This window comes from Anoplopoma fimbria, chromosome 8 (assembly GCF_027596085.1).
Source record: "Anoplopoma fimbria isolate UVic2021 breed Golden Eagle Sablefish chromosome 8, Afim_UVic_2022, whole genome shotgun sequence".
In the NCBI taxonomy this organism is placed as follows: domain Eukaryota; kingdom Metazoa; phylum Chordata; class Actinopteri; order Perciformes; family Anoplopomatidae; genus Anoplopoma; species Anoplopoma fimbria.
The window spans coordinates 739484-767134 of NC_072456.1; the positions used below are offsets into that span (position 1 = coordinate 739484).

The window sequence follows — 27651 nt, forward strand, 5'->3', positions numbered from 1 at the left end:
GCGCTGTGTCGTGTTAACAGAAGGCCACCAGAGGGCGCTGTGTCGTGTTAACAGAAGGCCACCAGAGGGCGCTGTGTCGTGTTAACAGAAGGCCACCAGAGGGCGCTGTGTCGTGTTAACAGAAGGCCACCAGAGGGCGCTGCGGTATTATCTAATTACACTTTCTGGATTATCCAAAATTGTGTAAAATATTGTTATTTTGTGGTGAACAGACGTTTCTTTACTAGCTATACTAATTTACAACAGCTGTTAAGTGTTTTTTGTCTTATTAAATATCTGTCCACTTGTTACTGTAAAAACCTTATACATGGCATTGTAACTCGTCTTTGAAGGATAAGCACAGATGTATGTACAGATTTATTACTAGTCACATTACTATTACTATTACCTGTACCATTAAGCATTTTAGCTTTACTTCCACCCTGAAGCCCTTTTTGCTTTCTCGCTTCTGCAGGTTTCCATGAATCGTTGTGGTACCTGGACCGTAGTCGTGCCTCCTGCTGTGAGCCGACTGACACCCACTGCTACTTCCATTATTATTATTAATCACATTACTATCCCTATTTTCATGGCTATAATTCTACTGTAATAATTGCTGCTGTTATTATAAGTAGTCTTATTATATGAATCATTTATGTCATATACATTGAATGTGTTGTATCTCTGTTATGCTGTTCATTCTGTACACATGACATCTATTGCATTCTGTCCATCCTGGGAGAAGGATCCCTCCTCTGTCGTTCTCCCAGAGGTTTCTTCCTTTTTTCTCCCTGTTAAAGGGGTTTTTAGGGGAGTTTTTCCTGTGCCGATGTGAGGGAAGGACAGAGGATGTCAACATGTGTGCACAGATTGTAAAGCCCTCTGAGGCAAATTTGTAATTTGTGATTCTGGGCTATACAAAATAAACTGAATTGAATTGAATTATTTTGTGGTGAACAGACGTTTCTTTACTAGCTATACTAATTTACAACAGCTGTTAAGTGTTTTTTGTCTTATTAAATATCTGTCCACTTGTTACTGTAAAAACCTTATACATGGCATTGTAACTCGTCTTTGAAGGATAAGCACAGATGTACGAATGAAGGCTCCACATCTGTCTCGGCAAGCCAACCAATAAGCAAATGTAAACTAATGTTATTAATTACACCTGTGCATCCAGGAAAATTGACATTGCAATAAAAAAAACTGAACCTAAATCAGTGTACAAGGTGTTTGCGTCACATTCCTCTATAAATTGACAGTGACATTTTTTATTTTTTTTCAATAAACACAAACCTTTATTTTCAATATGACACTAAATGCAAGCCAGTAGGCCAATATTACTTTTTCTTTAAGAAACTTCAGTCAACCATATTATCAGATGACAGAGAGAGAGGTGCTTTTTTTTCTTACTCTATTCTTTTCTAGAGCTTCAAAGCAACATCAATTAAACAATCAGACATACAAAAATATCAGCATGCATAACAGCCCATTTGTGTCAAAAAAAACAAAACAGTCCACCAAGGGCAAAATGTCAAATAAGCTGCTGCAAAGCCAAGAGTTCTGCAGAGTCCAGGAAAAAAAAGACATTTCAAAAAAAGAGAGACAGGAAATGAATATAAATTATAATGAATTAAGACAAAGTTGATGTAAAGACGTTCAAAGTTCATAGAGAAAGGTGAACTGTCCGGCAGGCTCTCTCTCTCCCCTGTGGAGTCAGTGATGTGTTTCCAGTTCCACGATGGTCCACTCCCCCTGTGGAGATGCAGCGTCTTCTGGGGAGAAGCTGGTTACTGTGATGCTGGTGGAGGAGTCCTCCATGGGCGAGATGAGCTCCGCCCAGCGCTTGAAGGTCTCCTTCTCCGGGGACAGGAAGGCCTGCGAGTCCAGGCAGTCACGTGACAGTGACAGTGTCTGCTTGATAAGGTACTGGGCCAGGTTCAGCTCCTCAGGCACGGGGTTTATGACGCCCAGACTGGACTCGTGGTCCGAGAGGAGCTGCCTGAGCAGGCTCCAGTCCCGCTCGGCGAACTCATTGCTTTTGTCATCGTCCCCTCTTTGCTTTTCCTCCTCTGCCTTCACTCTAACATTCCTGTCCCTGTCCGAGCAGCGCTCAAACGCTTCTCCCACATCCGTCTCGTAAATGGGAGAGAGGGCTTTGGATGGTCGCCGGTCATGTTTGCAGGTTTGATCCAATCTGTCACAACCATTGTCCCCTAAAAACAATTGACAATACTGCAAAATGACAAACTGCTTCACTCCTCAACAGTTCTTTTACACGTTTCAGAGACTAGTCACTGTTTACTCTTAATGCAACTGTGTCCTTTAAAAGACATTCCACATGGATGTTAGGTGAGGACAGTACCGAAGCACATTGATGGTCACATTATGGTCGGTTTGATGCTATACCATCACCAATTATAAATTTATTAGGTTGATATTCACCAATCACATCAAATATGGATGTCAATGGTATACAGTTGCCTTAAAGGTAATGATGGGAGGAACGCTAATCTGAATGCATCTCTTTATCCACCTGTTCAAACAAAGTAAGCCATGCATTGCCAGCACCAGTGAACTTGACACTGCATGTGTCAGTCAGTAACAGTGATATGTTTTTGAGATTTACGTGCAGGTCTTTGAACGGGCAGACCTAATGAACAGACTTGAATACGGTCACAAAAAATAACTAAAATGCAAGCAACAGTGCTTTACTTAGTAGCAAAAAAAGATGGGACACCCCCAGGTTTCTTTTGACATTCGATTTCTTACAATTTCAAAAATGCAAAGGATGACGTAACTGATCACTGTTTGATATTGAAAACAAAACGATTCACATGTTTGCATCGGGGTTGACCCTCAGTAATGGTGCAGCAGGATTTCTTTTTCTGAATATGGTAGTGAAAAAAGAGAGACATGGCAGGACCGTGACAGCTGTTCTAGAGACACATCACATAGTTTACATAGGAGCTACTGACACTACATAAACCTACTGAACACAAGCTTAAAGACAACAAAACACAGTCTTCTTTAAAAGTAAATGTCTATGTATCTAGACATATAAACGTCTACTGGGTTTGACAAAAGGTAATGGATAATGGAGAAAAAAAAACATACACAAAAATGATTGATGTAGAGGGGAATGTCAAAATAATTTAATAATAGCATGCATGTGCGCAGTGCAGTGCAAAATAAAAATAAAAACAAACAAAAAGAAACCTCAGGAACAGGTACATTCTCCAATAGAAATAAAAAAAAATAAACAGCAAGGAGATGCAAGGGAAAAGTTCCCCAGTATAACAATCTTTTCTGAGAAGCAGTGGCAGTTTAGTGTCAACTATTTTGTACCATTGTTTTGCATTTTACCTTGATGTTCGGTATATCACTCAACAGAAATTTTAAAGAAAGCATTACTTGCTTGTAATTTACCTGAACACAAATTCTTAAAAAGGTGCTACATATAGCAGTTTAACATCAACACATCTTTTTGAAATTAATTTCCAGATGTTAGTATAATTACTGTAAACCAAAAGACCATCACTGAGAAGCCAAGCAGCACGTAGTGACGCTGTAGCTGACGTGGTGTACCACAAGGTCCAGAGCTGTTTGTGCTTTTTGGCACAAAAGAAGGAGAGCGTCTGGAGCCAAAAGTTTGTGTTTCTCAAAATGGCAACGGTTCAATGAGTAAAAAGCCAAACACAATTATCTTTTACAATAAAGCAAAATAAATGGCAACACTCTCCTGAGGGATGGGGTTTAGGGGAAATGTAAACAACATTTTAAGAAACTTTAGCTTTATCAACATCACTATCAGCGGCGCGGCATAAAATTATCTCAACGATGGTCACTGTAAAAGTAATTATACCAACAAACCATAAATGATTTGGCAATGATATATTGATGTTAAATTATATTTAAAGCACCTCCAAGCATGTCAATATATCTATGGCTTGATAAAAATGCCAAAGACTGATCCACTGCATAAAAGAAACGACAAACATAATCAAAAAATCGTATTTTTATGTACATAAAAGTGCATTGGTATGACTATGTCACAGGCCTTGTCCCAAGGCAGATTCTTTTTGACAAATACAATTCTATGATCAGTCTTTAGGAAATGTACACTGCTTTCCCTTTTTTGTGTGTAAACTGAGTTACCAAGGCCTACATGCCTCTGACTACAGGTAGTTCAGTTGTTTTAAAATGTACAGTTTAGGTTATTTGCTATGATGAAACCAATCTCCATCTTTAAAAGGATATGGATGTTGCAAATTCAAATTTACAACAGCTACACAATCAATGGGTTGAAATGAGAGGAAGCTTCAGCTATGAAAATATGATGACTTCATTTGAATTTGAACTTGTATTTTTTATCAGTTACTGCACTATATCCTTTTTTCTGAAAGAGGGATAGGTATATGTTGGATGGAGGTAAGGTCTAGGAATCAGAGTGGAGGAGAATGGATCTTGCAGGGATAAACTAAACCTTCACTGATGGGAGTTTAGGGATAAGAGATGGCTTTGGATTTGGGGTCTAGGAAGGGTCCGTAGATCATACATTACCTGATGGTGATTGTGCAGCATGTACAGGAGAGTCCCCTGTCAGCTGAGGCTCATTTAAGTCTAGATGTAAATCAGCTTTCTTGCTTTCTGAGGGATTGGTGTGATTTTTGCGCGGCCCTCCGTTGTACTGTTCAGTGTGCCGCAGATCCAGGTGGCATGGGCGCTCCTGGGGAGGGAGGTCTCTGGCGTCAGCATCCAGGAGAGGGCCACTGGACTTCACTCCATTGCCCTCCTCCTGAGCGGGCTCCCCGATCTCTGCGAGGAATACAGAGGACTTTTCTTTATGTTCCTCGCCGCCTTTTTCGTGCTCTCTGTCTGCACTATCAAGGTGGCACGGCAGGTGGTTCTGTTGGTCACTGGAGGGGGCACAGTTGGACTGAGGGGCTGCCGAGTCAGACTCAAAAACGTCACAGGGAGTCACAGCGTCATCCGGCTGTTGAGGTGGAGTTTGGACGCCGCCCTCCTCTGAGCCCAGCTCCTCGCACTCGTCGACAGAGAGCAACACTGAGCGACGGAAGTTAGAAGACGACTGGAAGTCGGGCTGGTCGTTCTCCTGGTCCACGCCGTCGTCGTCGAAAGCCAGGTTGACGATCCCCTGAAAGAGCGGCGAGGGTTCAGTCGGCGGCGCCGGACCTGGAATGACCTCAACCTCAGACCTTTCGTCTTCCGTTGCCTCCTCATCTTCGTCCTCCTCTTCCTCCTCAGAGGAGAAGAGCTGGGAGTCGGGCACGCTTTTCACAGTCAAAGCGGCCTCTGAGTGCTCCTCCTGGACGGGAAGCTCGTCTCTATGCAACCAGGAACGAGGACGCTGCCTGACTACCTCCTCCTCGCTGGTGGTTTCTGCTTCTCTCCCGCGCAGACGCACCTCCACTCTCAACCCGGCCCCGCCTTCACACATCTTTAACTCCTCCGGGGTGCTTGTGTCGCTGCTGCTGCGACCCAAGAAGTCATGACACCGCATGGTGCCACACTTGGACACGCCCCTGTCGTTGGAGCAGTCGTCGTCTTGCGAGCCCCCTGCGTCGTAGTCCTCAGAGCGGGGCTTGATGTCGTCGGAGGACGTGGTGTGCGTGCTGCCGGTCTCAGACTCTGGGCTGACCTGATGGTGGATGCCGCTCCAGGAGGAGTCCTCTACGGGAGTCTCAGTGCTTCCCATGCTACACGGGGTGTCTACGGGGCGTTCGGTGTCTCTGGGAGAATTCGGGGAGCTGACCTCTTGAGCTTGCCCTCCGTTGATATGAGCGCGGATGACACCGCCTGGAGACTGTTTCACTTTACTCCCCTCAGTCTGTTTGCAAGTGTCTGCATTAGCCCGTTTGCTGTGGGGGGGTTTGTGAGCTGCTGGTGCACTCGTAGTGTTTAGTGACTGTATTTCAGTCTTCTGGAGACTCTGCGTAGGGCTTGATTCTAGTTCAAGGCTGAGGGAATCCCCTCCACCCTGGCTTGTTGGCTGTGTACTGCGTGCTGCAAGCTGGTCAGAAAGCGCTGCATCCGTACTCTCTTTATGCACTGCGACGTCTCCTTCGTTTTCAGTTGGTGCAAGCTCAGTTTTACAATCGGAATTATTACCATTTACGGACTCTTTTCCTTTAGTTCCTGATTTCTTGGAGGCAGATGCAGCTGAGGTTTTGGAAGCTTGTCCAGATTTTGGAGAAGCTTTCTCCGCAGATGATTCAGTAGTGCTTTTTGGCTTTGGTCCAGACTTGGCAGCTACAACTGAAGATTGCTTGGAGGGGGCTTGAGAGGCTTTTGGTGGTTTAGCACTGGATTTAGCTGAGGCTCCAGTCGCCGAAGAGGGTTTCGTGATCTTCTTTTTATGAGCTTCACTGGCTGTTCTGTCTGGTGCTGAGGATTTCGACCCGTCTTTGCCGTCTTCTTTCCTGGGGGAGGCTGGCTTTTTCATGGAGGATCCATGCTTAGAGACTAACCCAAAGACAGAACAGGAAATTAAGACATTGCTACAGTATACATACAGACATTTGAATCAGGCAGACTGTGGATTTCTCACCATGGTGGTCTGCTGTGCCTCTTCCCTTGGTGTCTGCCTTTGCTGCTGTCCCTCCAGCAGACGCTTTCTCTGCTGCACCAGTCTTGACTTTGCCACTTTCTCTTGCACTTGACTTATTGGTAGGACTGTGATTGGTTAATCAAAACATATACAACAAAGTCACCACACGTTTTTACCAAAAGATGAATATCTTTGGCTCACATCATCATTTAACAATATTTATGAGAGGAGCTGCAGTGAAAGTAAACCACAAATTAATATTCAACACCAGAGGGGGGCAGCAGAGCTTTTTCTCCCATTTTGTCAAGGGCAAGCCGCTCAGACATGAGCTGATTATCAATGCAAAGAATTTCAAGTTGTTACTTGTGAAGGATGTTCTACCCTGGTTATTAACTACATTTAACTGTAGGAGCTGGAGATAAGAGAGCACAATTTTACAGTTTGAGATTTGCTGTGTGCCCATCGATGGATTTCATTATCTGACATCATAGTGAGTTTTCCCAGTACAGTTTTATAGATTCTACCTGAGATTGTCACGTAAGTAATAATATTACAGGTCAGTTTAAAGAAATATATAATGGACAAAGGATTTGTATCGCTTCCCAAATTGAGGATGGAGGGGATTTCAATGTTAACTACTCTCACAGAGCATTTTCATTCTAACTTCAGCACAAAAATCCAGAAAAATGTAAATGTCAAATGTAATCTTTATTTAACTGCTACCTGGACCATCTGTTTCTTTACACAAGATGGCAATACAAAGATGTTTTGTTAGGCTAACGGCTATTTGTTGGCTTATTTGCACGGCTGCTTTCCAGGAAGACTGTTAAATATTGATGTGCTCCCAGGACAGATGGAGTTTGGCTGATGCAGATTGTAAAAGGGATATTTTTAACATTTTTGAAGGACAGATAAGAGGCTTGTCAGAAAACGCTGCACAGATGCTTTTAACCTCCTGACAGCCGCATGTGGCCTAAAAAAACAACCAGGTGATACTATCATCTTACTTTGTCCTACATTTACATTACACGTAGTAAGGTAGGTTTGTTTTGCTTCAAAGCCCATGAATGCTTTGATCTAATGGAGTTGGGTGTATTGGCATTGAGCTCATATTGCAACTTGGCCTGGCCATGTTAAAACTGCAGTGAGGATGCATGGCACTCAGACTTGTTCAGACTAAACTCAAATTCAGCCTTTAAGGATGCAGTGTGACCTAACACAAACAGTAAAAAATAGTCAGTTCAAATGATTTCAGTAACTTTAGAGTAGGTGACTGTGGACAAAAGTGGAAAAAAGTAAGATGGTTTTGTAAAATGTTTTTAGACAATAATAGAAATGATTCAGCTATCCTTCAAGATTTGGACTCTCATGATCTATCTTTGGGCTACTTAAACTTTTGTCCTTCTGATATAGCCACTTGATTTACCTATGAGTTCTTATTGGCTTTATTTTGGTTGTCATTGGGCATATATATATATATATATATATATATATATATATATATATATATATATATATATATATATGACAAAAAGATACTCGTGGAATGTTACGAAGGAGTTCATCGGTCTCAGAAATTAGAAATATCTCAAGGGCATAGTTTATTATCTGAGTATTGTTTATTCACAGTTGCATAATGCTCTTCATTATTGTTGGTTTTGTGTATGGGAACAGCAAAGTTTGCTGATTTGTTGACTTGCTCCTTAAACCCCTAAAGAGAGTCCCCTAAATCCTCACTTGAGTTGAATGTATTTTTAAAGGCCTTGGGTGGTAGAATGACACTTAAGGTGGATTCACCTAATTGTAACGTCCAAGGTGAAGTTGACAAAGACATCACTTAGTGCCCTTTAATGTTGCAGTTAGCATTTCACTGAATACACAAGACGCAATGAGAAAGCCCACTGGTAAGCACCATAAAACTAGAGGTAGCGCTCACCTGCTGATCCTTGCTGTATCTGATTTCTGAGGAGGTTTTGTCAGTGGGGATTTGTTCACCGCCTTAGTCTGGTGTTTGGGCTTTGCACCTAAAACACAGAAAACGAACCACATGCACAACTGTTAATAGAAGTTTTTCCAGGCAGATAGTTTTGATAGCAACCAACCCTACCCCGATACATTTGAATCTCGATTTACTGAAGAATGAACCAAATGATCTTCAGGGTAGCAGGGACACATAGTAAGGTAGGGTGCTGTGCTGCTAGTGAGCAAGCTCACATCAAAGTCGTGTAGCAAGTTACTTTCAGGGCAGGGTACAAGGACACATGCTAAGATGGTACCGGCAGAACATGAAGCTGAGGCCCAAAAATATCAGTCTGGGTTACCCCGCCTCCTTAAACCCATCCTCCCCACAGAAACTCAAAGTGATCAGTCACATGCCCCTTTGGGAGAGCTCTACAGACTTTGACCTCTGCTGTTCTGCTGAGAGTTTCTACACTGTGCTCTGTTTCCTGATAAATCCACATTCATACATGACACTGCCCTCGTCTTTCACAAAGCCCACTTGGCCATAACACAACATTCATCATACCAATGAGTCTGTAGGCTCTTTCTGTATTCCAGCTACAGTATTATGCCTGGAGCCACTCATCCACTCCGACGTTCCTACAATGTAATTGTCTGTCACAATGGTGAAATGTAAAGAAGTCAATAAAGAGAGTGAACCTGGGACTGAGTGGGTGTCGTTGCGAGGGCTGCTGGCACCGTTCTCTGGCGAGGCGCTGCCTGATGTGGAGGAAGCGCTGGGCTGAACTTGGCTGGTGCCAACGGTGCTGTCAGCCTTTCCCATTGAGCTCTTTGGAGCCTTCATTGCTCCCGTCTGGCTGCAGCTCGGGGGAGATGTTTTAGGCCTTGCACCTGGGTTTGGCTTCTTCTCTTGCTCTCTAGCACCATGAGAGCTTCTGGGGCCATTGGCGCTGGCTACATCCCGCCTGGCCCCTGAAGCTCCTGTGCCGTTGACAACTGGTGCTCCGGCTGATGGCGTCTTTGCTTTTGCTGCTACACTCCGGTCACCTGGCTTCTTCGCAGTCTTTGCCTTGGATGTGGGACCCTCTCCCGGTTTGGTAGCTGTCCCCAGTCCATCAGACTTCATGGCTGAAGCAGCACTACGGTGGACAGAAGTAGCGTTTTCCGACACCCTCTGGGTCCTGTGCACAGGAGGACTCTCAGGTGCAGATGAAGGGCATTTTACAGCCCTCGACTGCAGGGGAAAAAATTAACAAATTCGTCACGTAACTGTGAGACAGGATTAATCAGCAAAGAACCAGAGCATGGTCATATGAAACTGAATAACATTAGTGCAGAATACCACTGGAAAAATGCTGACTACATGACCTGATAATCTACTCAGTCTTTTGAGATCTCTATAGTCTGTGCTAAACATCCTGTTGTGTTTTTTCCCGACTTGTACCAATTAGTTTCTTACTGTAAGGTTTTTAAGCCAAAAATTATTTGAAAAAATAGTCCCTCTTGCTTTTTACTTTGTGTCATTCTGTGAAATGTTGTATCTTGCAGGTTCCGAGAATCAGTACAATAAGCCTAAAGACAAAGTTCTTGTTTTGACTGCATCTAACCACTTTGCCAGAGATCTGTAGGAGCTCCACTGCTCTTAACCACTCATGCCTAACATCTTGCCAATCCCTCTCTGGATCACCTCAGCCGGACTTATCTTAGCTATACATCTGTTTAGAGAGGCCCTGCTGCTAATTTTATACTGTATCTCTTTGCTGGGAGGGTGGGGCATTTATGACATATGGCATCTGAAGGCCACAGACTGTCATCATGGTCAGGGATTACACAAACTTACATGGATTTATCTGAGTTAAAACAGCCTCAACATTTCACACCATCAAGCTAAGTCAGAGTTCTGATTCAGAAATGACAACTTGAAACTGAAACAAAATTGAACCATATTAAAAAAAATGTTGCATGGTTGAGTGATATTACCTGTGAGCTAGTGAATACAGGCTTTTTGCCAAGTCTTCGATTGTCCCCTTTATCAATGGCATCTGTCAAAACAGGATAAAAGGAATACAAAAGATCATTCATTAACCAATTAGAATGTTGCCTGCAAAACAGACTATTCAAATCTGAAAATCCTAAAAAAAGAATAAAAAAGATGAAAAAGGCTGCACCAATTGTATTTCCAAGACGCTGCTCTTTATGTGAGCTAGAGGATCCATTCTATTCATTCACAAATTCCTATTTCCACATCCCACTGTGTTTACTATTTAGAAACAAACAATAAATCAATGGATCGATCAGTCAGGCAAGGACTATTCCAAACAAAAGACGGCCATTTCTATAGTTAATACAGTACAATTTCAGAACCTACTGATTTATTTTATAATCAAAAGCAAATGAGGGGAAATTGACTCTATTTACTTGTGTTATGTTTGTATGAGAGACCTGGAATCCGATTTCACTGGCAAGAAATGTACCAGTAATAGCAACACGCTGATACCAGCAGCCAAATAAATTATTCATGCAGTGAATTTCAACACATTACAGCAAAGAAAAGAGCACATTATTTGTAATTGTGGGAGCTTCGAGTCATGTGCAGACCCACAAAGACAGGAATCCAGCCTTTCACTCCCACCCATGAAAACAAGCATGCCGTGTCTGGTGCATGTACCATGTTAGCAGACACTCATCTGCCCAAGACAGTTAAAAAGGTAGCTCACATGAAGCAAACAGGTTTAAGAACAGCACTGGGCAAACGGTAAATGGGTTAGTAGTAGCCATGCAGCTGTGTAGAAAGAAGCCATTAAGTATTTAATCAGCCAACAGTGTATGCTCCAAGGGCTTCGGTTCATCTCTAATGATGCAGAGCCACTGCTTCAGCGCTAGGCTGGGTTGGGGAGGGGAGGGGTAAAAAAAACAACAACCCACATACATCCACATACACCGCAGCATGAATATCCTGCTGTGTGTGACTAGAAAGATTTTGCTCATAGCAAGGATTTCCTCCCTTACCTGCCAGTATCCTCTCTCTGTGTTTGGAGGACAGGGTCTCCCATCCCTGCGTGTGGCGGACGGCGTAAAAGGTCTGAAGCAGGAACGTCCACAGCCGACTGCGCAGAGTACAAATCTGTTGCCTGAACGGCTGGCGGTTACACAGAGGAGAGAGAGAGGGAGTGAGAGAGAGAGAGAGAGAGAGAGGGAGGGAGCGAGAGAGAGGGAGGGGAGAATAATGGAAAGGGGTGCGCTAAGGCACAGGCGAATCAGCAGCTGCTTGAAGAACCTTTCACCATGGCAACAAATTCCCCTCCCTCCCTTTCTCTGTCCCTCCCCCCTCCTCCTCCTCTGTCTCCTTTGCAGAATCCACTTGAGCTCCCTTGAGCGAAATCAGTGATGTCAGCGGCTGATGCTTATTCTCCTGTTTCCACGCCCGATTATAAAAACAGGGCTGGAAGGCAGGGGAGGAGCTATCTCCACCTCCTCCGCTGCACTGACACCACACACACACACACACACACACACACACACACACACACACACACACACACACACACACACACACACACACACACACACACACACACACACACACACACACACACACACACACACACACACACACACACACACACACACAGAGAGAGAGAGATTAGTGAAGGCCGCTGGCACACGTCATAGTCTCCCTCGGTCTAATCCATTCTGCCATACTGTACGGTACTTACAGGGGTTATGTGCTTCAACTTATACAGCCGGGTCACTTTCCCCTGGAAGTCGGCTCACAGGCTTAACCTGGCTGCTCGCCATATACCTTTTGTTAGTCTTTAATCTCTTAACTGTTTGACAGATAGGATTTAAAATTCTTCAACTTCAACTGTATCTGTTTAGTTTCATTCCAACATTTACAATACTCATTAATGCATCAACTCATAATTGCACCATACAGTCAGCTTAAATCTATATTTTAAAGACATCCAAGGTGAAGGACGGGGTTGGAAGTTTGGAGAAATAATGCATTCTGTCATTGAAACTAACTTGCTATAATCAAAAGGCCAACATTTATAGTACTAAATAACCATAACAGGTACAGGTCAAATGTTGTGATGATGTTCTTGTGACTCAAGAACCAGCACTATGATGTGTCAACGTTTTGTTTATCATCTGCATGCGCACATAGTGCTGACACCATCAAAGTCCTGCCACTTGTTGAATCTGTATCCATTGATAATGACACTCACTAAATACGTGTTTGAGGACTCGGATTAGAAAATAAATAACGTTTGCAGAATTCGTCTTTATAAAGCATTAAAAGATTAACACACTTCTTTGTGCTACTTCTCATTGGAAAGTTGTACTAAGTGAAATTCCACATGAAAGAATGGTGTATTTGAATGATTTTGTTTCCTGATTTTCTCACCTTATGAAACACTAATTCAACAACTTGCGGTATACAACGATATAAAATGTATACGGATAATAATGTCCAGTTCTATTTGTAATGGTGAGCAAAGTAATGTATAGCTGAAAGCCCAAGAACCACCATCATAGAAACCCTTGTCCACCCTTTCATACCAAAGCCGAGCAGCGTCAGACCCATTTCACACCCTAGTTAGGAGCAGCGTTGCAAAGTCAGGTTGGACAACTCATGCTGACCCATTCAGACCAACCCTAAACACATATTTACCCCAAGGTCCTTGCTTTGGTCTGAAATGCCAAATTAATGTGAAGTCTGCTCTTCCAAAGCTGTATCCAGAAAGAAGTAAAGCACATGATGATAAAGAAGATGAAAATACATTATGGTTGTTAGAAAAGATTTTCAAGTAACTCTTGTTGAAGAAGAGAGAGAGCAAACATTTCTCACAGAAAGGTAAAGCTGTGTTTACACCTGTGTCACTTGCCCCAGACAAAAACAAGGAGAAAAAACACTTTTGCCCCTTAATACTAGTCTATTTATGATTCAAATTGACTTACTACCAACAAAGGGGAAATTCACGACCTTTTGTGTCGCTGTCCAATCAGTTATTATGGTAAATGTATTCGATTGAAGCAATAAATTCCTCAGTGCCTGCTATATTGACCCAGAAAGATGAGTTCTCAGCTGAAAAATCTGATGTTCTACCTGCATCCAGCGGCATCATTTGCCGCGACAGTGACGTAGTTGAATGCAAGGAAGAACAACAAACTATTTTGTTGCGGATCTGGGTAGCCAGACGGACGTTGCTCTAAATGCTGCTCAAAAACAGAACTAACTTGTTCCGTTTGCTTGTATTGCAAACTAGATACATATCAAAAAGTGAAAATGGCATCCCGAAATATGAGTCTAGAGGACACAAATACATTTGACCTTGTTTTGGTTAACTCGGATATGCAGTCGTATATATATGAGCCAGAGTAAACGGCCGAGGAAATGCAGAGAAGAAAGGCCAAGGCTGCAGCTGCATTAGCTGTAAAAATATGGCCGGCAGGGATCCTCCAGGCGCCAGTAGCTAACGCGCAATTCATTTTGGTACATGTAGGCACTGCTCACACGGCTCCACGGGCAGGAGAACTCAGCTTTCTGGTCAATAACAAGGCAATGAGAAATGTATTGCCTCATTGACTACATTTATAAACCCCTCTAGGCATTCCAGAGATATCGCGCCCATGAGGATGGACTGGGCAGCCGGAAAGACAAACCAAAAAAATTAAAAATGCCTGTGGCCACGACTGCCGCACACAAAACTTAATTCGAACTCCACTTACTAGCTTTTTATAGAGCTTTCAACTGTATCTCTCTTCCTCTGCAGAGGGAGTGAGATGGTTAGAAGTTAGTTCCTCTGGGCTTCCCACCACTGTTGATGCAACTTTCTTGTAGTTGGAGTTCCTATGTCCAAACATTGTACCTCGAGTAAGATCAGGAGCAGCAGTTGAAAGCTCTGGCAAAAGCTAGTGAGTGAACATTGATTTGTTGATTGATTTAAGAATGTCAAAGTGCAACAGAGTTTGCTTAGAAGTAGACCACAACTCCCCTTTTAAGGCAGTTTAAGTGCAGAAGTGCAGGTTGGACTCACTTTGTTCTCCCTGGTCTTAATGAACAGGACTCAATGGGACCAGAACTACACGATTAGGGGTGGGCACAGCCTATTAGTTTCAGCGTGATGTCTGCTTTTGAGAAGACAACTGGTTCAGTATAGAGAATGTGCTTCTTTTCACCTCCTCTTGTTTTTGCCCTCTTTCCTCTTCCATGTCATCTCCACATAGACAGTGCACAGCAGTGAAAAGCTCACAGCAGTTGTCCACAGTCACGCCTTCTTTGATGGCCGAACACAGCTTCTTCAACAACGTGGGCTCACGGGTAAACTCCTCCCTCTGTAACGGAAAGTAACAGACACTGAAAAAACCCGTAGAAACCTAAGTGGTCCTAACCTCCAGTCAAGGAGACTGCACCGCCGCCTTACCCTGCAGAGGTCCTGGAAGGCCTGAGTGCGGATGACTCTGGGGAGATACTGGACGATGACATGCAGGCTCTCCTCCTGGAGCTCTGTGGCGAGACTCCTCACCTGTTGGGCCCACTTGACTTCTGGGAGGCTGCCAATCAACTGCTCAGTGCCACAGAGCATGGTCACAGCGTTCTGCACAGTCTGAATGGAAACATCTATCAGCTAAGGTAACTCTCTCTAGGTGAAAACGCAGAATAAAGTCAAATGAACACAGCCCTATATAAAAGCACTCTTTTATCTCTGCCCAGGACCTATTGATTGGTGGAGGGAGTCCCAGAGTTGTGTAATGGTTCCTGGCCAGCGCTGAATCTTAATACTTGCCAAGAGTGAACAATAGTACATTTGTCTTGCTTTACTCGCAGAGCGCTCCCCACCTCTTTGAAAGTGATGAAAGACAGACTCGAGATTCAATTATCAATTACAAGGCTGGATCACTCCCCGCCTGTCTGTATCCACATCATACTCCTAAATGAGTACATCTTTAATAACTGAGAATTTAATAAAGGTCATGTTTGATTGGATTATGTTTGAATTTCCTTCCTGTGGAAAGAAACTCTGGAGAATGGGTTGATGATATTTGTGCAATTACATGAATACAGTGCAGCTGATGACTGTGAGAGGGAGGAACTCACCATGGTTTCAGTAACGGCTGTTAGACAGGCTACGTGGAGCTCAGGGGACAGGAGGGAGAAGTTCCTCTCACACCAGGACTTCACAAAATGATCAGAAACCCACCTGGAAATAAACATAGAGTATATGTAGATCACTCGCTTTTGGGGCTCTGCAACAGTACAGTTTGGTTTCTGGGCAATTTGACGGTTTCCACCTTAGTCAGTCATACAAACTCATTGGGGCCTTTTCTACATTTCTGCAGTCTCAGAGCCTCGAAGCAGTGGTCGGCAGGGCTTTGCTCGAGGGAACGTTGGAGTGAGCGAGGATGGGAAGGTCAGTAACGCCCTGCTGCACAGAGCAGCGCAGCTCGATACACCGTCATACTCGCGTGACTCATCGAGACAACCCCCCCCCACCTCAAATCAGGACCAGATCGCAGTCTCACTCAACACATCCCTTCTGACCTACATTCACACTCTTCTCGCCCGCTCACTGCTGCACTGGCTGTAGTGCGCTTGCATGAAGAAACAGCTACAGGAAAACACACGAATGAAATGCACACAAGACTGACTCAAAAGGAAAGTGATAAAAGCCTTGAGGCATGCTCAATTTTAAAGAAATGACAGCGTAAAGGTTTCCAGTTATATTTCATCCAAGAGCAATGCAATATACGAGTGTCTATGAAGTATTGTTAACTGAACAGCATTCTTAGAGGTGCTTCACCCTTATTAACTTGATTTAAATACAGCTTATTTAGGTTCAATCAACACAAATCAATAAAGACATGTGGAAAATTGTGTATTCTGCAGATTTATTTTCTTGCCCTATGTAATTCATTTTAAGAATCACAAGTCTTGATAAGGTTTTACTCAACAGACTGGTGCATTGAATCACATTAAAGCAAACTTCATTATACAACTAACCCCAAGCCTAAGCGACTTAATAACACAGAAGTATGAGCCCACATGCTGGTTACCTAGCAACAAACTGCTGATATAACTTGCAGTGGCGATGATGATGACAGGTTAGTGTGTTGGCCTTTTTTTTTTTTTCAAATTACACAAGCAACTCTTAAGGTCGAGTTTGACAAAAAAATGAAAAATTTAGGAGCATTAATTAAAACATAGTGAGTTATCAATATGCTTATGTACATGATTTTGCAAGCTGTAACACAGTTCTCGAAAAGCCACATCCGACACTCACCTCTTACACAGCATGTGGAGGTTTTGAAGGCCTAAGGCGTGGGTGAGGGAGAGACACTCAAGAACTGTTCTCTGAACCCCGTCAATGGGCTGCCCACGCATGAAGGAGAGAAGAAAAAGGGGCTTTATACAATCATTCGTGAAGCTTTGAGGGCTCCGGAGTGAAAAACAATAAACCAAGTAACAAGCACATGGTCAAATGGAAATGAAAAGGTGTTCAGAGAAGTGGAAACAGCATTACTATTGACTTTGAGCATGCAAGCACCATACAAAATCAACAAGTGTTAAGCCAAAGGAATAAAAATGGGATTTGTTCTCTGTGTTTTCAGCTGTGATGCTCCACATACTGCTATGTCCCTGTTGTTCTTTACTACAAAGGATCACTGAAGTGATCTGATATACGATAACAAAATTATAGAAAAGAGAAAGATTATAAGAAGAAAAAGTCTAACCATCATTTACATCTAATTAGGTGCTATAATGACACTTTGCATACAGAGTCCATGCTCTGTGAATCACATCAGGCACTCTCTATTGGCAGGTGACTAATCAGCCTTTAAGCAGGGATGCATCGATCCAACTGTTTCTCTCCTGGTACTGGATGTCATACCTTAAGTCCAGTGCTCTCTTCTACTAGATTCAAAATCTGTGTACCTCACTATGTGGAATTTATTGGCATGTGCACATACCTTTAAACTATATAATTGAATTGAATTGAATAAGGTAACTTGAGACCAGGGATTATTGTGGAGCAACAAAACTGATTTTGTGGCCCGCCATGATTAAATGAATGTAACTGAATTTATTAATGACCGGTCAAATCATGGCAGATAACAGATCCACTTAATGAGGTCAGTATTTGGCTTTATTTCAAGCAGTGCGGGGTGAACCTATTCTCGCTTCACAAACTCGGACGCGAGTTCAGGCAACAGATTTTCCAGAGAACAGGAAATATGCAGCTGTAATATGTAAGTGTGTTGTTTACAGAGGCATTAAATCTTTTCATCTGATTAAATGCCATGGTGGCATATCAAGTCTAATTTTATTCATGAGGAAGGCACATTTATTTGATGCTTAAAAAAAGCCTTATCTGGATTTTACAAATTGTGCATTCAGAGATTTCAATTGGATGTTTGAAAAGTCAAATATAGACGTGAAAAAATACAATTCTGAAAGATGAATAATACTCAATTTGGATATTTAAAAAATAACTATATTAAAAATATTTGAAGAATAAAAAATGCTGCACATGTGAACCTACCTGACATATACGCACTGTACATATAGAGAGGTAATAGTAACCCTATGAAACCCTTCTTTTCACCTCTCATATTCACTAGTTTTCCTGATGTAGAGCTGACCTTGGGGAAGAAGCGGCAGTAGTCACGGGTCAGAACCATCTCCACCACATCTTTCAGTCCTTCTAAACCCAACATGTCTGCTGCCAACACCACCTGACTGTGGGACAGGAGACACCAAATACAGATCAGGTTTTACTCTATGGCCCTGTATTCTAATTTTGGACGTTCTGCTCCCATACGGTACCTGGCACTGGCTCCAGGTGGCAGATCCACAATGGCGCCATACATGAACTGGAGCAGGATCTCCATCTCATCTGGCCCTAAGCTGGAACGGTTAACAAAATAATAGTACTTTACAGGTCATATTCCTCATGTTAACATGCAGAATTGTCCCCAAGCACAGTCCAATATTATCTTCACGAATCCGGTCACACATGTGGATGTATTTATTCTGTGTATACTGGAAACACAACTGAGGATACCGTAAACAGAATCCATATATCATGCCGCACTCAATCCATGTTACTGCAGCCCGAGGTCCACTTCACAGGTTCTCCCCACACCCCCCACCCCCGCACGTCAACGCAGCAGCTCCTCACTCTGACAGCCGAGTCTTCCCCCTGTTACCCTCAGATCAGTAATGCTGAGGCAAGTGACATATCTTTCCCTGGAGGAATAAAAATGGGCCTCATTTGCCTTTCCCCGCTCTGAAAAGAAACTGCGAGACGGGCGTTGGTGGTGGTGGTGAGGGGCCGTGGGGGAGCAGGCAGTGGATGAGAAAAAGTTTATATGCCTCACAGAGGCGACGTTGCAACCTTACTTGGTAGAAAATCCAAGCAAGCCATTTGTTATTCCACCGGCAGTGGGTGGTCGCGTGTGTGGAGTTCATATATGGCATTGTGAGTGAACCCCCCCCCATACTGTACAGAGCCACCTCGGCTGCGATGCTTGAATAATTAATGTGGCACATGCAGTAATTCAGCCGTATCGTTCTGGAATGAAATGTAGCACTGTTCGACCAGGAGTGGAGCTGTATTATTGATCCCTGCGACCTGCTGCCAGGCCGTGCTGACGCGTCAGTCTTACCCTTGCAGAGTGATGCACTGTCTGGAGCTCTCCATCCAACTCCCGCTCAGCATGGCTCGGAAGTACTGGGACCGTGCACACAGGATTGCCCTAGAAACCCAACAAAGCAGGCCGTTGCATGTCAGATCCACCCACCGTTTTAATATTTCACATGTCATCTGGCGGGCCTGTGTGTGCTTAAGTGGCTTTCAAGTGACAAAAATATAGTGTGTGCTCTGTGGTCTCTGGAGACGCTGTTTCTATTATCCCCTGCCTCCGAAGATTGTACTGTCAGATATGGAAATAGAGTACTTAATTAGCTTCAATAAAGAATAAGGCTGGCGATATTCTAAATCCCATGAAAAGACCAAAACCAAACAAACCAAAATCGATCCCTCTAACAAGTACTATGTGTGTATCAAATCCTGATGTATATCATTCCCCTGAGGATCCAAAAACTATTAAACACTCAATGAGCCATTGAACCGTAGCACAGGGTGACATAAATATGACACTGTTGTTTACCACAAACACTGTCCGCTGCCAAAAATACTTACCAGCGTGCCAAATGTGTATTAATCTGCAGCTGATAATAGTCCCAAACATATTCACTATTTTCTCCTGTTTGAGTTAGCTAAAATTACATTGCCCATCTGTTTCAGGAAATAACCATATATGTGTGCACTTTTGTAAGCATACATGTAAAGACGGAGTCAGTGATTATGGAGAAAGATTGTGATATCTGAACTCAACAGAAGTCCCCCCCTAAAGATGTACTGTCCCTCTCGCTCCCAATGTCTTTCTCAGTATACATCTATCTATTTTCCCCATTCTATTGGATTAGAGTTGCTGACTGCACCTCTAAGTCTTCAGTAGGAACCAAAGGGCTTGAGGTTGAGAGCTACAAACAGGGTAGGTATATCATAAATTACTGTGAGACCAACAAACATGTTGTTGCTGTTACATAGAATAATATACAGTAAATGCCAGCCTTATCATCTTTTATTACTTTACAGTGTCATTAAAGACAGTTGGACCCCTCTCTGTTTCACCCATGAATTCTTCCAGCATAACTCTTTAAGATTGTCTAAAAATCTGCTAATCCTGTTTTATTGTTGAGTGTATTATGTGTCACTTCATAAAGGTAGCTTCCAATTAAGAGCTTATAATATGGATATCCATTATAAGATAAGATAAGATAATCCTTTATTAGTCCCGCAGCGGGGAAATTTGCAGGCTTACAGCGGCATAGAGTAAAGTGCACACAAGAGACATAGTAGAAGAAAGACAAGATAAAAATAAAATAAATCACAGTAGGTATCATTTTTACATCAAGATTGTGTTATATATTGTGGTACAGTATGAGTGAGAAATGATTAACTACATGGTAAATCAGCCCAAGGCAATATTGACAAACCCACATAATAAGATCTTAAGTTCAGACCAATAACTTGGTATCCATACAGAAGTGATATGAGAAATATATTCAAAATAATTTGTAATGCCCAACATTCATTGAAAATTGAACATTCATAAGACACCTCGACATTATAATCATCTAAAACGATAATAGATTGTATGCCAATATATTGATATATGATCATATATCATTGATCATATTCAATTCATTGCAAAGCTCTACTTTCTATGATGTGTAACTAATATATTCCTTTCTAAGTAAGATAAATGAAACATCGATGTGAGCAGCAACCTCTGAGAGGTGAGATTTATTTTAGAAGATTTATTTTCTATTGGAGCAAAAAGAAAACCCTCAGTCCACAGTTTTTATCAGTCATGGATTAAGGTGACTTTCTGTACATGCATGCATTAAACGGTGTCAAACACCATATAAATATGCCTTGCTGCTGCCCTCGACCACAGCAGTACATTGCTTTGCTCCCGTGCTGCTACTCTTGTCTGTTTCTCAAAACTGAGGGCGCGTCGACATACATCTACTGTAGGTAATAGACTGACTATGGATAAGTCCCTGATACAACTTCACTTCAAAAAAATCAAAACTACCCTTTAAAAAGAGGCAATAGGCCTTGTGCATGAACATTCTTTTATTCTAAGGCTAAATCTGTTTTATTATTCTCCGTTAAGTTTACTCCCACATATTCTCATTATTGCTCATTATAGCCTGATGAATGTTTCCTGTTCATGACAAGGTGCCTGGTTTGATTGGCAGCATAATCAACTCCCCTAATCAGCCATATAAGGATGCCTGTTCTGTTCTATATATGGGCAGGTATCGTCAACAAAAAAGTTACTAAATAGATATTTAGAAACATTCACATCAGGCATTCAAACCCTTCATTCAATAAATGTTTTGTGGAGACTATGACTGTTTGAAAACTCTCTATTTTATGCCTCTTAGGTCCTATGTTCTTGCTCTATGTTATGTTACTGTGTTATAGGCGTCAGGCTGGAGCAGCTCTGATTCAGTCTCTTGGTGCAGCACCTCACACTTCGCCGTTCAAAGATCACTGCTGCAGACCGAAAAATAGCCCAGCTTCCTCTCTCTGACAACCTCTCGTTGGCTGGCTGCTCCCCTGAGCATGAGCTGGGAGAAACCTGTCTCCATGGTTACCAGCTGCTGCTGCTACTACTACCTCTGCATCACTGAATGACCACCCACCACTGCTCCACACTGGCGCGAGTCAACAGCAGATGTGCGACCTCTGTAGTGTTTTACATCTCGTGGATGTGATGTGCTGAAGTGAACATGCTTGCACTGTGCCTGCCCGCTATGATGGCATTCATAGGAAAACAAAAAACAGACTGAGTGTGCTTTTAGTTTCCAGATGTATTAATGAAATGGCTGAGAGGCCACCAGAGAGAGCTTTACCTGTGGCAGGAGAAGACCTGCTCCGCTACTTGGATGGTGATGTCACACTGCTCCCCCCTCTGGTACAGATCCAGCAAGTCAGCGCCGAGGCCCGACGCTGGCTCAAGACCAGTGTCTGGAGTGAAGTTTAGATGGATAATGAGGACGGGCGGGAGGGAGAGGGTGACGAAGAGAAAGTGTGAGACACATGACACGGGTATTTTCTGTGTGTGTGTGTGTGTGTGTGTGTGTGAAAAAGCAGTGGTAACTCTCACTACACCACTAAATTAACTGCAAACAGTGAACAAAAACGTTTAAAAGAATCCGTAGAGTGGCCATGCTGCAATTAGTAGTAGCCCCAACAGGGATCCAATGAGATTAGCTCTTAAATGGATTATGGCTCAGATAACATGATGTGTGGAGGGGGGAGGGAGGGGGGCAGCTGAGCGGCCACATATAACCCCGGAATAAACCCTCTGTGGAAAACGGTGTTCATCTGTTTACCTGAGTCAGTGGAACTATGAAGGTCTGCCGAGTCAGGAAGAGGCGAAGAACTTTCTGGTACTGAGCCCTCCACGTCTGGGATTATTTCAGACGAGCGCGTGCTCTGGTCTGCTGTGTACAGCTGCCTGCAGGAGGGGGGATTCTAAAGGTTAATTAAAAGTAGGCCTTCCATACTTATTTAAAACTATAATCTCATTTGATGCAAAGGGACTTTGCTGACACAGAATTCAAGCCACAAGCCTGAGCTGAGGTTCTTTCCCTCAGTGCAAGGTTTTATAAAGTGAATGGCAATCTTATAAAGTTACAAACTGTTATAGTACACTTGCCATGACTTCTTATGACATATGCCGTAGCATCCCTGAATGGTCTGCCATAAAAATCCAGCACAAAAATTAAACCACAACATTCCCAGTTCAAGTCTGGCCAATGGTCTTTGTTTCAGTCATTCCTCATCTCTCTCTATCCTCAACTTTCCCTTTTGAATAAAAATATATGATACAAATATTATTTCTGCTAGTGCAGCGGGAGGTTTGGCATTATTTGTTTAATACAGATTTTGTTGAAAAACATGTTCATATTCCTCAAACCAAAGAATTGAAAAGAGTATTGTTTTGACATGGTTTGATTGGTAATCATCAGTAGCTCCTTAATAAAATTTGGAGGCAACCTCTAGGATTGGGATTTTTTATCTTCACTAACTAATTTTTGATTCTGTTAAATTTAAATAGTTGATTAATCATTTTTGCCAATAAAATGCCAGAAGATTTTCCAGAGCAAAAGTTGATTCAGATTGCGTGTTTGGTCCGACCACAGTCCAAAACCTAAAGATGTTTAATACAAATGAAAATTGGAAGAGCAGAATTAATCAGATTACCAGCAGCAAAGTATTTTTCTTGGAAAATAACTCAAACAATTAACTTATTGTCAATAGTTGCACATTAATTTTCCGGTGATTGTCTAACCAATTCATGAGAAAAGTATCTAACTAACAAATATTTTTTAACAGGATACCTGTGCATGCAAGAATATCTGTCTTACATTGATACCTAAACTCAGCAATGTTGCAATTGCAAGGTGTAAAAGGAGCTATAAAAGACTTTTAGACTCCATGATAGTCTAACCAAACAAGGACGACTCTTTCTTCTTGTCCTAATTATAAACTGCTAACGAGAAAGAGACACAAATCAGTGGATGACAGACCTGCGCTCTCTGAGGTACCACACTGCAAACCTTGATGAAAACTGCTACACTAGAAATGTACAGATGATTATTAACAGTCATAAACAGGATTTGTGTATCTCAACACTGACATGAAAACGAGATGCGCTGTGTTTTATTGAATAGCTGCAGCATTTGCGATGCCCCTTGAATACACCATACAATCAGCAGCAGATCCTGCAGATTAAAGATGGTGCGCATGGCGCCCTCTGTCAGAGAGTCTGTGAAACTGTAACACTACAAGAGAGGGATAAATGCTGTATCTTAACATCCCCTACTAGAGAGCAGATGTAGAGTTATTGCTTCTCGGAAACTACTGAGTGGTATTCAGAAAAGCTATTACAGCCTTTTCTTCTAGAGGGGCATAAAGAAATGATCTAAAACCCCAAAAACGGCAGAAGAAACAGCAAATATACGCTGTAATCACCATTTGCCCCACCCACTGCTTACCTGAGGAAATCTTTCAACCCGGACAGCTCATAGCCGGGCAGATGAACAATGGAGGGGTCTTTGTGCGTTTGTCCCTGAAGGACATGAGGAGCTCTGGCCAACAGCACGGCTCTGTGAGCTTGGAGGGAGCCGGACCCGGCATACAGAGAAACGTCAGCCTCCAGCTCCTCCTGCAGCAACCTGGGGAAATACATTACAACACTTTATCAGGGCGGTTCCTTTAAAATTCTCTTTAACTAACTGATTAAAGGAAAACTAACATACATGTAAACCATCACTGTGGATTAATTTCTATTGACTATAAAAAACAATACAATACCAACTATGTTTGGAGCCAATTTGGCAAAATGTACATATTTAATATAGTTGTTCTGATAGTGATAGCAGTATTTTTAAATGTTTCCAATACAGCCTGAAATGCCGGATCGGTAATCAGCGAGAATGCAAGTCTATGCACCAATCCGATATCACATCATTAACGCTACACAGGAAAAAACAACAACACGTGTCATTCGCCACCTGATCCGTACATCCAGCACATGTGCAACTCTTAACAGAGATGAGAAAGAAGCGAGACGGCTCACTCTCCTAGTGGAAAGTGGTAATATTAGCCTGAGATAGCAAAATGTCAGCAATTTGGAATATTGTACACTGGAAAATCCTATCACAGCGATGTGTTTTTAATGCAATGGTATCAGATCGTAATGTGGTACCGGCCGATATGCAAGTTCAGGTATCGGAATCTGAAAGAAAATGTCTAATATATAACGTACATTTAAAAGCCAACATAGAAAATAGAAAATAAACAATGAGCTTCTTAGCCACCCTCTGAAATCTATGAAGCACAGTCCTGAGGCGGTCCATTTATTCTTCACCATCATTATCTCTCATTCCGCCTCTATGACTGATCTGGGTCACCCAGAAATCAGTCAGCTAAAGGCCAATAGGGTGGTATGAGATTCAATTGCTTGTGCTATGTCCATTACTGTAAACCTCTGTTGAAAAGGGCCGAAATAGATAAAGCACTAGTGCAATGCGCAGACTCAGATACCTAAGCAACAAAAGTGCTGCAAAGGTCAACGTTAGGTTGTTTTTCCTGAGCTTCCAGTCATCTGTGAGGTTTACTGTGACGTTACTCTGTGCCAAGTTTTATATTCCAGATCCACTGATCCTGTTATCTGAGGGATATCCTCACTCTTGTCTATAGTAATACGTAACAAAGGTGTGCTACATTTTCTAAATTCTAGGATGTATTTTGAGACTAAGACCTGTATTTTACCTGATTATTAAGTTCCTGAACTGATTTGTCTCATTTTTTCCAGTGAGTGAATTGATATGTTTGTCAAAAAATAGCTTTGCTGTCATATGTAGGTGTATGGTATTTTTTGACTCTTTTGCAGTTTTCTACAGGATTGCTGACATTTGAAAGCAGTTTAACTGCTTTCAAACACCCTGACTCTGACTCTTTGCCTCTAAAGGATCATGCTCTGAACAGTGTTTAGGATTTGATGGCATCTAGCGGTTGGGTTGCAGACCATTCAAAGACTGTGGTAGAATGAGCCACACTCATAGACCATCCTTCCCATTATAACAATACTTAAGGAGCAATGGAATCCGACAGCGGATGGTGGAACCACAGGTCTGCACTCTGCTGCTTATGTTACCGCAGTTTCACAAGCGCGTCAAGGAAATACAGTGGCCTTCAGCGAACGTGAAATAGCAAAAGGCTCTCTCTAGAACCAGTATCTGGGGTGTCCATACTGGGCTACTGTATTAAAAAAAAAAAAAAGAAATCCAGGAAGAGGACTCCTCCCTATGGAGATATGAAGGGCTCATTCTATGCTGATGAAAACACAACAATAAGGCACCTTAATCATTAGACGCTCCCCAATGATTAAAAAAAATGATTTTATGTCTTAAGTAAAGGCTGAGATCCCCCCGATGACATCATCAGGGATGTTTTTCTAACTTTGGAAAGATCCTTTCGAGTAACACATGATAATTGTTTTACAAGCGAATACTATTTGTGTCAAGTAAACTGAACTTAATGACTGAATTTGGTGAAATGCACCATTAAAAACGTAAGAGTAAAGATTTTTCTTTTTTGATTTATGTGACAGCAATGATACTGATCAAACTGGATAAACCAGCAGGTCTTTAAACCAGTTCAGTCCTACTGACTGGATGATGGCAGGCCATTCCCAGGCTCCACATAAAGCCTACGTTTTTGTTCCATTTCACTGCCCTGCATTGCTTTGACCACAGTGGGGAAACTTCAAGATACAGTTTTTTTTATTGACATTTGCCAATAATCAATGTTTTTTCCCCATGCTTTTGCAGTTCAGTGCATACTGTCACACGCCTTACCTGTCCAGGTCTGCAGATAAAGCCGATGATAAACATCTCCTCAGCTGCTCTTTGTGTTTCCGCTCTTTGGCGTGGAACTCTCTGGCAGCCTCTGTGGTGATCATGGTTCAATGGGTTCCCTAAGACAGAGACCTGTGAATCCAAAGAGTAGGGCTGGATCAATGCCAGTGGCATGCTGTGGGAACATTATGAGGAAAAACAAAACAGACACACATTGCTGGAATGCAACAAGCCACATATGATGCAATTGAAGGCTTTCATATTCTTTTTTTTTTTTTTTAATCATATGATGGCAACTTCACCTGACTCCCAGAGGTGACACGGGGTGATTGTCTCTGCTGTCAGGAGTGCAATACCATCTCTCACCACACACATTGACTTACGTTTACCAGCATTGCAACCCAGAGAGGCGCTGTTGAGCGGTTTAAAGAAAACCACTTGAAATGGAACAGGATGCCAATTCAGTTACTATCATGTGTCCAATGAAAGGATTTAACAGGAACGTCAACGTTATCATTAAAACGAGAATAAGGGTTTCATAGATAACAAGGCTTAAGCTGAGTAACATTACTCTGGTTTTCCTCCCGTGGCTAGCATGCCAGCGCTAGCTAACATAAGCTAACGTAGTTAAACTCTGAATGCCCGGTGATAAAAAACAAACCGGGTGACATTAATTATAGCAAAAACGAGGCTATTAGTTAGAGGTTCCGTAACATACTGGAGTGTCTTCATTACCGGGCTGACCCGCTGCCCGGTGTTGTTGACATCCCCGCTGCACGCTGTTCGCCGGGATAAACGGGAGGAGGTGTGGACGAGTCGTCACACCCGGAAGCTGCCGCACATGCGCAGTGTAGACGAGGGCGGAATGATGCGTTCAAGTGCTGCAACTAACCTCGAAATTCTGAACTGTGTGTCAAAATGAACGCCTCTGGTCTGCCCGGTGATAATGAGAATGTTATGTGACAGAGACGCCCTCTGGTTTTTGTGTTCCTATCTGTCATGTAAATATTACATTCATATGTATAAATGCACACATACAAATCTCAAACACAGTATATTTTGTCTCATGCTTTCACATCACACTATCACTGTGCACATTGCGGTAAATGATTATGAGTTCTCT

At 42.5% G+C, this 27651-nt stretch overlaps 1 protein-coding gene across 3 annotated transcripts; it reads right to left on the bottom strand.

Annotated features, from left to right (window-relative positions):
• Positions 1 to 1291: 1291 nt before the first annotated feature.
• On the bottom strand, positions 1292 to 27328 carry btbd8 (BTB domain containing 8). 3 transcript variants are annotated; one of them, XM_054603060.1, is made up of 19 exons: positions 27247 to 27328; positions 26529 to 26660; positions 24162 to 24341; positions 22494 to 22618; positions 22011 to 22125; positions 19184 to 19273; positions 18342 to 18422; positions 18158 to 18254; positions 16798 to 16886; positions 15615 to 15717; positions 14941 to 15123; positions 14696 to 14851; positions 11522 to 11651; positions 10493 to 10554; positions 9212 to 9746; positions 8487 to 8574; positions 6551 to 6675; positions 4543 to 6465; positions 1292 to 2195 (listed from the first exon to the last, which is right to left on the bottom strand). In XM_054603060.1, exons 2-19 carry the CDS (start codon positions 26630 to 26632, stop codon positions 1696 to 1698), a joined length of 4686 nt encoding a protein of 1561 aa, XP_054459035.1. In that variant the 5' UTR covers positions 26633 to 26660; positions 27247 to 27328; the 3' UTR covers positions 1292 to 1695. The 3 variants fall into 3 exon arrangements, with proteins under 3 accessions (XP_054459035.1, XP_054459036.1, XP_054459037.1); XM_054603061.1 differs by having other exon boundaries at positions 27264 to 27288; XM_054603062.1 differs by having other exon boundaries at positions 2102 to 6465.
• Positions 27329 to 27651: the final 323 nt, after the last annotated feature.